Source organism: Carica papaya, chromosome 9 (genome assembly GCF_054855325.1).
Source record: "Carica papaya isolate Zhongbai chromosome 9, ASM5485532v1, whole genome shotgun sequence".
NCBI classification, from domain to species: domain Eukaryota; kingdom Viridiplantae; phylum Streptophyta; class Magnoliopsida; order Brassicales; family Caricaceae; genus Carica; species Carica papaya.
The window spans coordinates 6642446-6658193 of record NC_142317.1 but is presented as its reverse complement, the minus strand read 5'-3'; the positions used below and the strand labels follow the sequence as shown (position 1 = coordinate 6658193).

At 34.3% G+C, this 15748-nt stretch overlaps 1 protein-coding gene across 1 annotated transcript; it reads left to right on the top strand.

Annotated features, from left to right (window-relative positions):
• Nucleotides 1-7417: 7417 nt before the first annotated feature.
• On the top strand, nt 7418-8548 carry LOC110820320 (ethylene-responsive transcription factor). The gene has a single exon (XM_022049770.2). The coding sequence runs from the start codon at nt 7586-7588 to the stop codon at nt 8369-8371; it is 786 nt and encodes a 261-aa protein (XP_021905462.1). The 5' UTR covers nt 7418-7585; the 3' UTR covers nt 8372-8548.
• The last annotated feature ends 7200 nt before the right edge of the window (nt 8549-15748 follow it).

Below are 15748 nucleotides of genomic sequence, written 5' to 3'. Positions count from 1 at the left end.
CAACCAGCAAGGAAGGCAAGCAATTATTGAATCTAAAATCTTGTGGTTTATTCTCATCTGAAGAGAATTTCTTTATTAATTTACTTTGGCTTCTGACTTGGACTTATCATTTTGATTCCCCTTCTCCCCCCTCTTCTGGTTCTTTTAACCATCTCCTCGCTGTAAAATCTATCCTCTGTCTCCATCTCTTCCCCAAATCAAGCTCTTACCACGTATAGTAAGGTGCCTATCATGAACTAACATTCAAAATTGATTTTCTAATTCTATTTCCATCTTATTATATTTGAAAGCAGCTATCATTATATCTCACCTTACAACTAATTAGTTCTTGGAAATGTTACATACAGTGGTGTAATAATATTGGTTGTAAAATAATTATGACACAGAGGATTACTTTCTCAACTATAAAATTTTAATCAATTATAATCTTTTAAACCATCATTATTTTTCAAATATCTTACGATTACTACTTTTTGTTACGATTAGCTGCTGGTCAATAAGATATATAACTTTACATTCCATGGTAAATAAAGAAATAAATAAAATACCTTATCATATCTTTTAAAAAGTAAAATTTTAACAATTAGTCTAAGAACACCTAAAGATTGTACACATTGATAGGGGAGATATACACTGAGGCACTGTTCAATTTTTATTAATAGTTAAATGAATATCTCAGCCCATATGAGTGAAATATCACATCTCAATTCTCATGATTACAACATTACATAAATAACCATCTCTACATATAATAATTCTCTCCAAACCGTTGTCTGCAAATCAGAGAGCTGACATCATAAATAAACCCATATATTTAATAATGACATCAACTATATATAGTCTACATTCAGATGATATAAGTAAATATCTCGACTAGTCTATTTTCATTCATATAAAGTAGCAAGTTGCATTTGATGGGTGGGAGTGGATTATTATCATTGGCAACTTGCCCTTTGCTTTATGTAGAAGTTGGTTGCGTCTATGGCAACTTCATTGTATTTAGACTTGCACCAAATAAGGAGACAAAACTTTGGCAACTGGTTTGTCGACTTGCTATTACCTATACCATCCATGAGTTGGTTTTCCATGGTTAAAATAATTTAATGTGGGTTCCCAAACAGGGAATTAAAAGATGTGGGCCATTTGGATCTTTATTTCAAAATTAGCCTTTAAGTTGAGGCCCACTGAGTTCAATCAGGTTGATTTGGTTTATATGTACCGCGCTCTGAAGACTTGACTTGTCATATACTACTGCTTATTACTGCAGGCAGGGGTGGTAAAATGGAAATTGCTCCTAAAGTATTGACTTATCATTTCCTGGTTTAGTACACTGTAGATGAGTCTTTGATCTAATTAACTGTTGATTTTAGGGTTTCAAAATAGGATTCCCCTTAAGATAAATGCAAAGTTGCTGAGTTTTTTTTTTTTTTTTTGTGAATTCTTTACTTGTAGAGTAGATGATTTAATTTTTTCAGTTAAGTTAGAGGTTTCGAAATATTCTAAGTATTAAAAAATTTGTATCTAAACCGATCATATTAGTATATAGTATTGCTTTTTATTTTTACATAATATGTTTAATAGAATTAACATGAATTTAATCTATTAAAAATTAATTTTATTAGATCTAAACATGTGTAATCCATTAATGACTCTCTTACTCTTATCGGTATGAATGTAATCTATTCAAAATTATGTTGGATCTTTTAAAATTTTAATTCTCTTATTTTTTTTTGTATTTTCTGATAATCAGTCTTCCATTTTTATCCTTATAGTAAAAAGCAAAATCGTAATCTACAATATCATTTCAGTCTATAAAAACTCTTGAATATTTAAATATATGCATATTAATATATGTACATGACTTATATTATCTAAACTTGATGTTAATAATGGAGTCAATCACAATACTAACAAAAGAAAATTATTCCAGCTTTTAACCTATTTGGTCAATTAATCTCAAATGGATAGCCCCATACCAAATATTACAATAGAAGATTAACCAACATGCATGTATATTTGAAATTCAAGTTATTCCGACTCACAAAAATCTACAAACGCAGGATATTAAATCTTCCAATTTCAAATAAGGAATAGGAATTTAGATATTTACATAATGTCAATGTCAATCAATAACTAAATCAAGAAAAGTTCAAGTTTTGAGTTTATAGAAGATTACGTGATGAGGAATATAGAATTCAAATTATGAGTAGCTTTTGAAGCTCCCACTTCACAAACTCTAAAAAAGAATTCTTTATCTCTTCTTCTCGATTATTCTACCAGAGGATTTTAAGGATCTTTTCTCAATTCTTTGTAGTGCTTATACCAAAAAGCAAAGAGACTCTTTCCAACTCTAGGCTTTCTATCTCCTTAAATGGTCTTGTCCTTAAATGATCTTTATTTTAGAACCTCACTGAACTAGTATCTCACCCTAGAAGTGTGCTTATATACTTCCTTAACTAGTGTTTCATCTTCTTTTTTAGAGACCATTTAGTGTCTCGTCATTGTCGTACTCTTATTTTATTTATGTTAATTTTGATAAAGTATCAATAATATATAGAAATTATTTATTTAAAAAAATATTCTTATTATATAATACCTATTTTTATAACCCAAACTAATCTCTTACTCAACTAATTCTTGATTATGCCCCAAACTCATTTCTTTTTCTCTAAAGCCATTAAACACATTTCTATCTGCATCACTATTATAACTATATTCACTAATTCAATTCGTAAAACTCAAAATCCAACTAGAAATTTGATAAACCCAGAAAATAAGAGAAACGTGAAGAAAATAGAGGAAGGGAAATCTGCGCACAATCTAGAAATCTTCACACAATCTGCTTCCACTTTTGAATTGAACATAGTTGCTGATTTCTTGCTAACTTATTTTTATTGTGTCCATAGAATTAGGAAAGATTATTATCCAGTTTTGTATTTAAGCAATTCATAACATTAATGAAAATAAGATTATAATTTTCCAAAAAAACACAGTATTAGTTTTCACTATAAACATAAACGAAACCCAAACCCATCATACTTGGTTCTTCTCTAATTGGGACCTATCAATTGGTATCAGAGCTTGTTGTGATATGAACTCACCTAATAAGTACACTAGTTCAAACACATACTATAGCGATAAATTTGGATATCGTCCCACGAGAACTAATATAACAATTACTAGAATCACAGCTAATTGATATAATTTGGCCAACGATTAAGAGAATGAGTGTAAACTAAAACTTAACAATAAAAAGAAACAATGAATTAGAATTAATTAACAATTAATATATAATAACGGTTAAGATCTTAGAATTCACCCTAAGTTCAACTATGAATTTTCTTAATTCCATCTACAACCAGAATTTTTCTCCAATTTCATTCAATCATGTAGTAATATTTTTCTCGAGATCAATTACCCTACCTACTTCATAATAACACACATATATATATATGAATTAGTATAAATCGGTGTATTGACATTCAATCATTAAATATATAGATCATACCACGTATCTCTATTCACATTCAATCTATTATGCTAACTTAATATTCTAATTAACAATCAATCTTTCAATTCAATCATTAATCATAAATCAATAAATAGGTGATCAATTTATTTATGCATTAAGCCACAAGATAACACATAGTGATTGGGAAAAAAGTCTTTCGTAGATTGAATAAGGAAATCACAAAGTATTACTTAAGGTTTCATCAAAGATCCCAACAGAAAAATTTAGTTACACATCCTAAAGAAAACTGCAAGAGTGAAATCTAAAGGAAACATGAAATGATTAAGAATAACCAACTAGAATAAGTTCTTGATGTCTGCAGTCGTCTTCTCTTTTCTCCTCCTTTGATCTCCCTTTATTTTTGAGATCCTCTCATTTTTATGTCGTTCAAGACCTAATTTTATGATCTGGTATGTCCTACGGATGTGTCAAATTGACACACGATCATGTCTTCCTCGAAATTACATCAATTTATAGCTTTTAGACACGACACGACTGTATTTCCCAGACACACAGTTGTGTCTCTTTCACTAAGCAAAATAAAAACGTTGCCTTGTTAACACATGGCCGTGTGTTAACCCAGTATAGGACACACGACCATGTCTTCCAGGAATATGGTCGTGTCTCACTCCTCTTCAAAAATAGAAACGCTGGCTCCATAATACATAGCTATGTATTATGGCCATGTCTCCCACATCTTCATGTTTCAACCTTTTTTGCCCAAATCTTGTTCAAATTCTGCTTCCAAGTCTTAAAATCATTCTTGAAAAGTGCCAAAGACAATCCAACAGCATATTTGGCAAAAACTAATCAAAATCAACTCAAATAAAATATAAAAATATCTATAAAATTCAATTATATCAACTGATTTATCATGGCATCTAATAGTTTATGATATGGTTGCCTTATTGGGTCCTAACTTCAAGGTTCTCGATCAAAGGTGGGATCCTAGATTGCTGGAAGCTTCCTATTCGCCTTTCGGGGGTCCCCCGTTGAGTTTTTTGGCGTCATGAGGCATTAGCCTCGGGTGGATCAAATGTTACCTGATCGACCTCTGATCACCGTGTGTGGTCAAAGTTCCATTGAGACAAAACCTTGAGTGTGCCCTGGTAGGCCGTTGATCCACCAGGTACCACTTAAGCCCTATGCTAAGAGAAGATCGAAAATTTGGAGTTTGGTATCGGCAGTTTGCAGGATAGTATGTCTATAATGGAGGTTGGCATGGCTGACAAGTTCTGTCAGATCGAGGAAACACTGAAGCAACTGACGAAATATTGGTGATGAATCGATAAGGTTCCAGTAGTAACACTTTTGGTCGAGCTAGTTATAGCCAGCCATCACACGAAAAGGGAGCTGAGAGAGCAAAGGGGATCCAACAACCATTTTGTTTCAAGCTAGCAAAGCTTGAGTTTCCCTCTTATATGAACAATGACCCAACGGAGTGTTTTAACTGTATAGAGTAATTCTTTAAACACCAGAGCACCGTCGTGAATCAAAAGGTAGCGTTGGCATCGTACCACCTAGAAGGCGAAGCCAACCAATGGTGGTAATAACTTCGTCAGGTCTACAAGGAAGAAGAGAAAGAAATTACTTGTGTTGTATTTAAAGAAGAGCTTTGGGCCCGATTTGGGCTCATTGAAACTGAAGATTTTGATAAAGCATTGTCCAAAGTAAAACAGCGCGGTCCATTACGCAAATACCAGAAAAAAGTTTGAGCGACTAGGTAACTGAGTTCAGGACTAGACATAGAAAACCTTGATGAGGACTTTTATCGGTGGCTTGAGCCTGAAATAGCATACAAAGTTAGGATATTTCGGCCCAAGTTCTTAAAGGAAGTGATTAATCTAGCCTGCATGAAAGAAGATCAATTGAACTAGCAACGGTGGTCTCAACAATTTGGGTGAGTCGCGACCACTCAATCGTCCCAAGCGTTAGTAGCTCCATTATCACAAATCACAACTGCTCCACCTACTGCCACCAAGCGAATATCTTGGGACGAAATGCAAAGGCGGCGAACATAAAGGTTGTGTTTCAACTATGACAAGCGATTCACCCCCGACCACCATTATCACAAACCCCAGTTGTTGCTTCTGAAAGGTGACACAAAAGAAGATGTTGAACCAAAAAAGCCTAGTTAAATGGAGATGTCTGCTGGAAAAAAGAAGTTATATGTGCAACCAGCATCATGAACCTTGATGACAGGTTCCAAAAAAAGAGGGAGGCAATGATAAACCTAGAAAATAAGAAAAATGTGATGAAAATAGAGGAAGGGAAATCCATGCACGATTTGAAAATCTTCACACAATCTGATTCCACTTTTGAATTTAACATAGTTGCTAATTTCTTGCTAAGTTATCTTTATTGTGTCCATAGAATTATGAAAGAGTGTTTTTTTTTTATTATTTAAGCAATGCATAACATTAATAAAAAAAGTCTTAGAATTTTCTAGAAAAATATAGTGTTATTTCTCACTATAAACAGAAATGAAACCCATCGTGCTTGGTTCTTCTTTGATTGAGACCTATCAAAATTCATGATTTTTCTAGTCCACCAATGCATTTTTTGGTTCAAACACGTTTTTGTTCTTATCTTAAATCATGAAACAATTTATGCCTAAAACTTAATAAATCTAGCCTAAAGTACCCTTAACTTATACACCCAAGTGAACTCTTCCTAAAAAGTTTTCATTTAAGATCCTTCTCTTTCTCTTTCAATTTTTTTCTTCTTATTTTCAAACAAAACATGTGCTCTTGTATCCATAACGAAGAGTTTTCTATTACCATGGCTGAAAGAAGTTGACACGAAATAGAGATTTAGAATGTTTTAAGGTACGAAAGTACAGAGATACCTAGATAACATTAGGTATTTATTTAGATAGTTGGGTATAGAATAAGTTATAGTATAGTACGGTGCTAAGTAACTAAGTAACATTATGTACTATTTAGTTGGATATATGATAGTTTGGTAAGATTAATTAGTACTTGCTAGGTAATCTTACTAGCTAGATAACATTATCTACCACTTAAAAAGGTTTTCAATAACCAAATAACATTATGTGAAATATTACTTAGTATAATACAAAATAAACTGCAAGTAAGGTGCTCAGTAGTTAGGTAGCATTAAGTGGCACCAGGTAGAGTTTTCGTGTAGCTCAATATTAATATATACTATTTGGTAGGGTTATTGTTAATCAAGTAGTATTATTAAGCATTATCTCATTGGTTTCATAATATTTAAATAATATTAATTATCATTTCATAGATTACTCAGTAACCAAATCGTTTTACATACTACTTAATATTGTTCGTTAGTCAAATAATCTTACGTATTGCATATGAAGTATCATTTATAATTAGTTAACATTAGCTACTATTTAGTTGGATTTTTCAATAATAAAATAACATTAAGTAAGTTTTATAGCAATCTAATTAGATAAATAGTAACTCATTTGAATAATTAATCGTCATTTTTTTTTTTTTAATTTTATGAAAGTTTGGATTATAAAAATGTTGGAAAATTATCATATTCTTGTAAAGGTAATTATACAAATTCAAACCTCGTTAAATTAATACTTTGAAAAAAAACATTATGTGAATTGCTTTGGCATATCCACACAGCACAGACAATAAAGCACCTCTAATTATTACCCCAATAATAATAATAAAAAGACAAGAAAGAGTACGAAGATATTGTATTGGGTGGGCGTAAAGTTGAACGTGATGTAATTAACCAGACTTGGGTGCCGAAGCTTGCATCTAGCCATTATGGTACGCCACAACTAGGACTATCACATCCAAAATGCCAGATACACTTAGCAGAATATGGAGCCACCAAAAATACTCTTTTTAAAATATTATTAAATACTATAAATATAAAATTATCATTTTTCACGTCAACCAAAATAATGGCTGGAGAAATGGGTCTCCCAGTTCCTTGCATGTCGAAAAAAGGCTTCTTTCACAACTTGTCAACCAGCAAAACAAATGAAAATCCTCTTGAACATTTTGGGCTCTTCCATGCAAGTGGCAGAATAGTTCACCCTAAGGTCCCCCCTTTCTCCAGCCTCACTCTTAAATGAGACCTGGATGGATAAGATCATTACCTGCAAATTTCAGATTAGTCCCACATACCCATTTCTTTATAAGCCTCCCTCAACATTTTCTCACACACACACACAACCAAATTCAATTCATACCCACCTCCTCTTTTCTCCTTATTTTTCTCTCATATATTTCTCTCTCATTTAGTATGGCAACGCTCGAGGAATCCTCGACCTTGGAGCTCATTCGTCAGCACTTGCTAGAAGACTTCTCTACAGACCTTGACTTTGACTCTTCCTTTCTCTCAGCTCTACAATTCAATTTCAACCCACAATACAAACAAGAAGAACCCGATTCCCCAATTTCGGATACGCACAACCAATTTCTACCCGAAATTTTCCTTCACGTGACTTCCCCAGAGCCGGGCGTTTCGGCCTCCTGTACGGAAATTATGGAGCCTGATGGGGAAGAGAGGAAGCATTACAGAGGGGTAAGAAGAAGGCCGTGGGGAAAATTCGCAGCGGAAATCCGGGATCCGAACCGAAAAGGGAGTAGGATTTGGCTGGGAACGTTTGATAGTGATGTGGACGCTGCAAAAGCCTATGACTGTGCTGCGTTCAAATTCAGGGGTCGGAAAGCGATCCTTAATTTCCCATTGGAGGCCGGAAAATGCGGGCCGCCGGCGACGACCGGGAGGAAGAGGAGAAGAGAAAAGAAGGGGGTTGAATCGCCGGAGAGAAGGTGGGTGGAAGAGGAGGAGGATGGTGATCAGTCGTCGCCGGTATCTGGAAAAAGAGTTACGGCAAGTGAAGATGAATAAGAAATGGATAGATAAGAGTGGCTTAACTGTAAATATAAATATTGGTAGTTTTCTTTTTTTTTTAAAAAAAAAATTTTCTGTGAGACGAAGAAAAATGTAAATTAATGGCTAAAACTATATTAATGATGTAATGTCACAGCTGAATTCAACCAGCAATTTAAGTGACGATTTTCCACACATACTCATTTATCACAGAAATATTTTGTTACTATATATCATATATATATATATATAGCAACAGTAATATAATGAAAATAATTTTGAAACGAATATATATACAAGATTACAAATTAAATAAAAATCATTCATTTAAATTATAATAATTATTAAAGAAAATTTAAGATGCCAATTGATAAACAGTAATATATATTCAAATATTGGATTACACACTTAAGGAAATTAAATTTTTTAAACTTTTTAGTCTTTTAGTAGAAAAAAGGGGGTGTAATTTTGAATTGTGTATGTATACATACTTTTGCTGTAAATTCAGGGCTGTGTAAATACATAGCTTTAATTAGAGTTTATGTTAATGTATTATACTTTGGTGAATCTTATTGTTTGTAACGAGAGTCTTTTTTATAGAAAATAATAATAATAATAAAATTGTCATTTACACCATAAAATTTTAACTTTGATATAACGTAAGATATAAAAGAATATTATATAAATATAAAAATAGTATAAATTTTTGGCATTTGACGTTTAATTACATGAGTAAATTAAAAGCTTATTTATTATGTTTTTTCTTAAACATTAAATTCGTTTGGTTATGTTTGAACCGATTTAATAAATTTTATTGTTTTAGTACAAATATGTTCTGATTTTTTTCTTAAAAAAAAAATAAATAAATCACTTACATGCAATTCTCTAATTTAACTTCCTTCCTTCTACCGTCGGTTCTCTTGTAGAATTTAGAGTTCTTCAAGGACAAGAGATTATCAAAGTTCTTTTAACTTTTTTTCTAGTGAGTATAAATTTTTCTAGAGTTAACTTTTGTATATTGAGATTAAATTTTTTTAGTATGATTAAATATAAGTCATGTGTATTGAAGTTAAAAGTTACATAGAAGAAATTCTTATTATTTTATTGTAAGGAATTGAATTTTAAACATAATATATAAATTTACGTTATTTATTAACAAACTTGACTCATCAAGATTTAAATTCTATCAATTTATTTCGTGTAATATGAGTTAGAAGATTATATATATAAATTAAAGTGATCTGTTTTAAATATTTGAAAAACAAAATTAAGATAAAAGCTTGAAATAAACAAATTGTATTTGTAGAATGTACCAGTTCCCTTGTATTCATTACTCATATATACTATTTTATTATATATCAACTAAAATTTTATTACATTTTTTTTTAGATATTATGTCTCAACAGTGATCTTTTAAGATTTTATAATAATTTAGTAATTAATTAATATTATATAATATTTTATTATTGAAAAATATTATTATAATTTCTCTGACACCACTAGAATTAATATATTCAGAGTGATTGACCTTACTTTTTCATTAATTTTATTATTTAAATAAACAAATAGTGCACATTTCAAAATCACATCCTCTTTTTTTTTCAAATAACTAACTTCATTACTTCTTATGAAACCATTACAGCAATGTCCAATGGAAAACTTTCCCATACATGGAAACCAAAAAATGATCGTGCAGCTCTCGCTATTCTGTGAGCCACCTTATTACATTGTCTTCTGACCCAGTTAAGGATTATATCAAGTCTGAGGTCTAGTAAAGCTATACAATTTGCTATGATGAAGCCAAACTCAAAAACATATTTTTATTTGGATATTAATGCATTTGTCACTCGTTGGACGTCCATTTCTAAAATGTTTGGCCCTCAAACGTTAGCAATGATATATTGAAAGGCACTTCGGCAACCAAACAATTTAGCTAAGGCGTCCAACACCCTTGAATCTGCCTCAAGAAGGAAGCCATCACCGTCCTTGAGGTGTCCTGGACAATTGCACCGTACCCAGCTTCAGGTCTAGTTTCAAAAAATTGTGTCGTCGACATTACATTTTCAGAGTCCAGAATCTGGAGCTTGCCACACATGTCAGTCGGGTGGAGTTTGGCCCAGAGACGTACATTGCCTCTACTTTTGATCTCCTTCACTTGCCTCCATTCACATAAGAATTTTCGTAATAGATAGATAGTGGTTTGATAAGCAAACATTCACTAGTCCATACAAAGTCATTCATTTCTATCCATAACCACCACATACAATAAAAACCTCGACCACCTCTTGTTTTGTCATTGATTTAACTCTCTCTTCCAACCATTTAAATATTTCTGGAGTTTCTGACTCCTGATTTGGAATGCTTAGCATCTCCCAACACCTTCTGGCTTTGTCACAATCAAAGAAGACATGCGTAATGGTTTGCACCTCTTCACATTTTGAGCAGGCTGTAACTATTCTAATCCCCTTCTCTCCTTGTTAAACTCTTACAAGGAGTGAATTATTCAGCAGCCTCTAAATGAAACTCTTGATTTTCGCTGGAACTTCGACATACCAAATATGCTTCTACAGATTACTTGATCGCTCAGTATAGGTTGTGTGAAAACTGTAAAGAAGCCCAACCGGGTAAACAGGGAGCATTTAATGCTCTTTAATTTTCTGTTGCAACTTTTTATTGAGTGGGACGTTGGGAATATATACACATATAGGGGAATAAATGAAAAGAGGATGCGGGTGGTCTCTAGAATCAACTGAGACCACCAGCTGTCCCCAACTTTTAAACATAAAAGAAAAATCTAGACCCTTAATTTTAGTGTTTTGATATGGGCGGTCCACCTGTCAATTTTCTTTCAGCCTTTTTCCGTTTTTACACTTAATTCTTTTCACCCGCTCCTCAAAATGAAGTCAGTTCTCTCTCGACTCTTCGAATTTCTCACCATCACTTCTTTAACCCTTTGAACTTTCTTGTTGCAGATGCTTCATTTTGAACAGAACTCAGTGATGTGCGGAGGTTCCTAAAGGTTTTATGAGCATATCAGTGAACTGTTCCCTCGAGGGGACTTGTTTCTTTTCCACGAAGCCCTTTTGAACCTGGTTGCGAACTATGTGACAGTCGATGTCAAGGTGCTTCGTTCGTTCGTGAAAAATTAGATTTGTTGCGATATGCTTAGCAGCTTTGTTGTCGCAATTCAGTATTACAGGTAAGTGGGGTATTATTTGAAAATCTCAAAGCAGATAAGTTATCCACTGAACTTCACATACTATGGATGACATATTTTTGTACTCAGCCTCTGCGGGAGACTTGCTCACCGTAGTTTATTTCTTTATTTTCTAGGAGATTAATGCAGGCTCGAGGAAGATACAGAAGCCCGTGAGGGATTTGCGGGTCATCAAACAAGATGCCCAGTTCGAGTCACAAAAGGCTTGAACTTTAAGGTCACTCTTTCTCGGGAAGAAAATGCCTTGCTCCGAATATTGATTTAGATACCTGACAACATGTAGTGCAGCGTCAAGGTGCGGCCATCTGGGCTGTTGCGTGAACTGACTGAGATGTTGGGTGGAGTATGTTATGTTGGGTCTAGTGAAGTTGAGGTAAAGCAAGTGGCCGATTAGGCGTCTATACCTCTCCGGATCTGGTAAGATTTCTCCTTCTTCTGCATTTAATTTTAATATGAAAGGCAGGGAAAAGTGGCTTCCTTTTGTATCTTTCATCTTTGTATCTTGTAAAATATCTTTGGTGTATTTTTTTTTGCTGATGTAGATCCTTTTTTTTGACCTAGCTATCTCAACTCCAAGGAAATATCTCGCTTAGTCGATGTCATTGACTGTGAAGGCTTCATCTATGGCACTTTTGACTTCGCAAATCTCTTCATCATTAGGACCCGCGACATAAGTAAGTCATCCACATATACCACAACTGCAACGTAGTTTTTTTTGTTCCTTTTGTGAATAGACAGTGGTCTGCTTCTGACTCAGTAAAGCTGATGGATTGGAGCTTTGAAGTAAGCTCCTTGTTCCACTGGCGACTCGCTTGTTTTAAGCCGTACAGGCTCTTGGTTAAACAGTAGACTTGCCCTTCACTGGCCTTGAAGTAGCTCTCTGGAGGTTTTAAGTATAGCTCCTCTTCCACAAACCTATGTAGGTACGCGTTATTGATGTCTAACTGATATACTAGCCAATCACTTGTGGCTGTCACGACTAAAAGTAGCCGAACCGTGACTATTTTGGCCACTGGTGAGAAGCTATCATGATAGTCTATGCCAAACTCTTAGTTGTAACCTTTAGCTACGAATCTTGCTTTGTATTTATCAACTGATCCATCAACATTGTATTTTATTTTATACACCTATTTTGAGTCGATTGCCTTCTTCCCTTTCAGTAGTGCAATTAGTTCCCATGTATTATTTTCTTCTAGTGCGGACAGCTCGACTTCCATGGCCTCAACCCACTTGTTGTCCCTTTTAGCATCCCTGTATGACATTGGTTCTTTCGTAATAGACACTTGTGCAATGAAATTAACATAGCCATGATTGTATGTAGGTGAGGTGGACATGAGGAAGAGGAATTCAGACATAGGTTGTTCGGTGGTATGGGCGACAAAGTCTTCCATCCAGGTGGGCCTATTTCTTATCCTAATGCTCCTCCTTACGTCAGACTTTTGGGGAATGATGTTTGGTAGGGGAATTTCCTCTTTTCTTTGTGACTGGTTTTTAGGTGTGGTTACTATGTCGTTGCTTGGTATTGGCTGTGGTGTATCATGGTAATCTGGTTTAGGGTGTTTAGTTTGGTATGGAAAAATATGTTCATGAAATATGACATCCCTTAACAAAACCGTTTTTCTTTTTGTTATATCATATAATTTGTAGGCCTTTGCATCGGGTCCATACCCTAAGAAAATACATTTCAAAGCCCTGGGTTCAAACTTGTCTTTTTGAGGGTTAATATTTATAGCAAAACATAAACAACCGAAGACTTTTAGATTTGAGTAATTCGGCTGCTTTTTGTACAAAATTTCATAAGGAGTTTTCCATTTTAAAATAGAGCTTGGCAAAACGTCTATTATGTGTGTGGCTATGAGCATGGCTTTGTCCCAAAACCTTTTTGGTAATTTTGATTCAAACATCAATGCCCTAGCAATTTGTAATAGGTGTTTATGTTTCCTCTCCACCACACCATTTTGCTATAGTGTGTATGTATAGGTTTTTTGATGTAGGATTCCCCTTTCTTAAAAAAAGATTTTACATGAAATGTTTATGAACTCAGTACCATTGTCTGTCTTGACTATTTTGATTGTTTTCTGAAATTTGTTTTGTATTAGATTGTAAAAATATTTCAAGGTATTTGGTACACTCGTTTTTTCTTTTGATAAATAAGTCCAAGTGGCTTTTGAGAAATCATCAACTATGGTTAAAAAATATAGTGCACCAGAGATACAATTGATTGGGTATGGTCCCCAAAGGTCAACATGTATTAAACTAAAAATATCACTGATATTGATGAAGATTTTAGGGAAAGAAAAACGTTGTTGTTTTGCCAAGGGGCATATTTCACAATCATGTAGAGTTGCACTACCTGGTAACTTTAGACTGGGAATGTGGATCAATTGTTTTGTGGACGTATGGTCGAGTCTTTTGTGCTATAGTTGTAGGTTATTTTCTTGGGTGTGGCTGATGCATGCTTTCTTAGGGTCAATGTCTTCACTCAGGGTGTACAGGCCCTTCATTATTGTTACCTTCCTCAATATTTTGTTAGTTGTCAAATCCTGCATAAAATAATAGTTGGGATGAAAGGAAATATAGGTATTTGAAGCTTGGGTTAGTTTTCTGACATAAATAAGGTTACAAGTGAATTTTAGTATACAGAGGACATCCTGTAGAATTAAATTGTCACACAGCTTTATGGTTTCTTTGTGGGTTGAATGACTCGTGGTTCCGTTTAGTAGCGAGATAGGCATTGCAGGTTCTAGTTTTACGGGTTTTGAAAGCATTTTGAAATCATGACATATGTGTGATGTGGCACCTGTGTCTATTATTCACGTTCCTATATCATTAAAGGCATGTAAAAAACAACATTTAAGTTGCTTATCAGGGGGGCCAGAGTAGCCCACGTATGCTGTCGATTCTGTCGTGTTTGTTCCTTGGTTTTCATGTACTTGTTGATCTCTTGTTGTATGAGTGTGGCCATTTCTGTGCCCCAGTTTGTGTTGAATGGTTCTATTTTGGTGCTATCAGGGGCATTGTTTGCTGCTGAATTGGCTTTTTCTTTGTTCTTTTTCCCTTTGAGTTCTGTAAACCATTCTGGGTAGCCATGGAGCTTGAAGCATGTGTCATTCGTGTGCCCTGTGTTTTTACAATAAGTATATATCCTGCTGTCCTTTTTCTTTTTTCGACTTGGGAATTTTGGATTGTCTTTTAGGTTGGTGTAAAATATAGCGGGCGTCCCCTTAGGTGAGTTACTATTGTGTATTTCTCTTTGTTTTTCAACACTAATCACCATGGAATAAGCTCTATTCACACCGGGTAAGGGTTCCATGATCAATATTTAGTTTCTAACATGATTGTATGAGTCATTAAGACCCATCAAAAATTGGATTAAGTTGTTGGTATTGTCTATTTCACTATATTGTGTTGCAACATGGCAGGTGCAAACAAGTAAAGGCCTTAGGTGGGCTAACTCATCCCATATCCTTTTGAGTTTTATATAATAGGCTGTGACAGAAATGTTAGATTATGTGATGGAACTTATTTCACGTTTTAGTTGATACAATAGAGGTCCGTTGTTTTCACCATACCTTTCTTTTATTTCATCCCACAAGTTTTTTGCTGATGTGGTGAATAGGAAGGCGCTAGCAAGCTCATTGTTCATCGATTTCAAGATCCAAGACACCACCATGCTGTCTGTTTTGTGCCATTGTTCATATCTGTTGCATTAGGTTCAGGCTTTTTCCATCTGCCATTGACGAGGGCGAGCTTGTCCTTAGCTCTCAATGCAATCACCATAGCTCGGCTCCAAGACAAGTAGTTGGAGCCATCAAGTGTGGTTGTGACAAGTTGCATTCCAGGCTGGTCTAAGTTTAAGAGTGTCAATACATCTGTATTAGGGTTTGCCATTGAGCAGTAGGGTAATATTGTAATGTATAAATTAGAGGAATCAATGCTTATTACAGGCACTGCTCTGATACCATGTAAAGAAGCCCAACAAGGTAAATAGGGAGCATTTAATGATCTTTAATTTTCTACTGCAACTTTTTATTGAGTGGGACGTTGGGAATATATACACATACAGGGGAATAAATGAAAAGAGGATACGGGTGGTCTCTAGAATCAACTGAGACCACCAGCTATCCCCAACTTTTAAACATAAAAGAAAAATCTAAACCCTTCATTTTATGGTTTTG

Bases quoted from the DNA above. Each gene is read 5' to 3' on its own strand.
- LOC110820320 (XM_022049770.2), top strand. From the start codon at position 7,586: ATGAGACCTGGATGGATAAGATCATTACCTGCAAATTTCAGATTAGTC.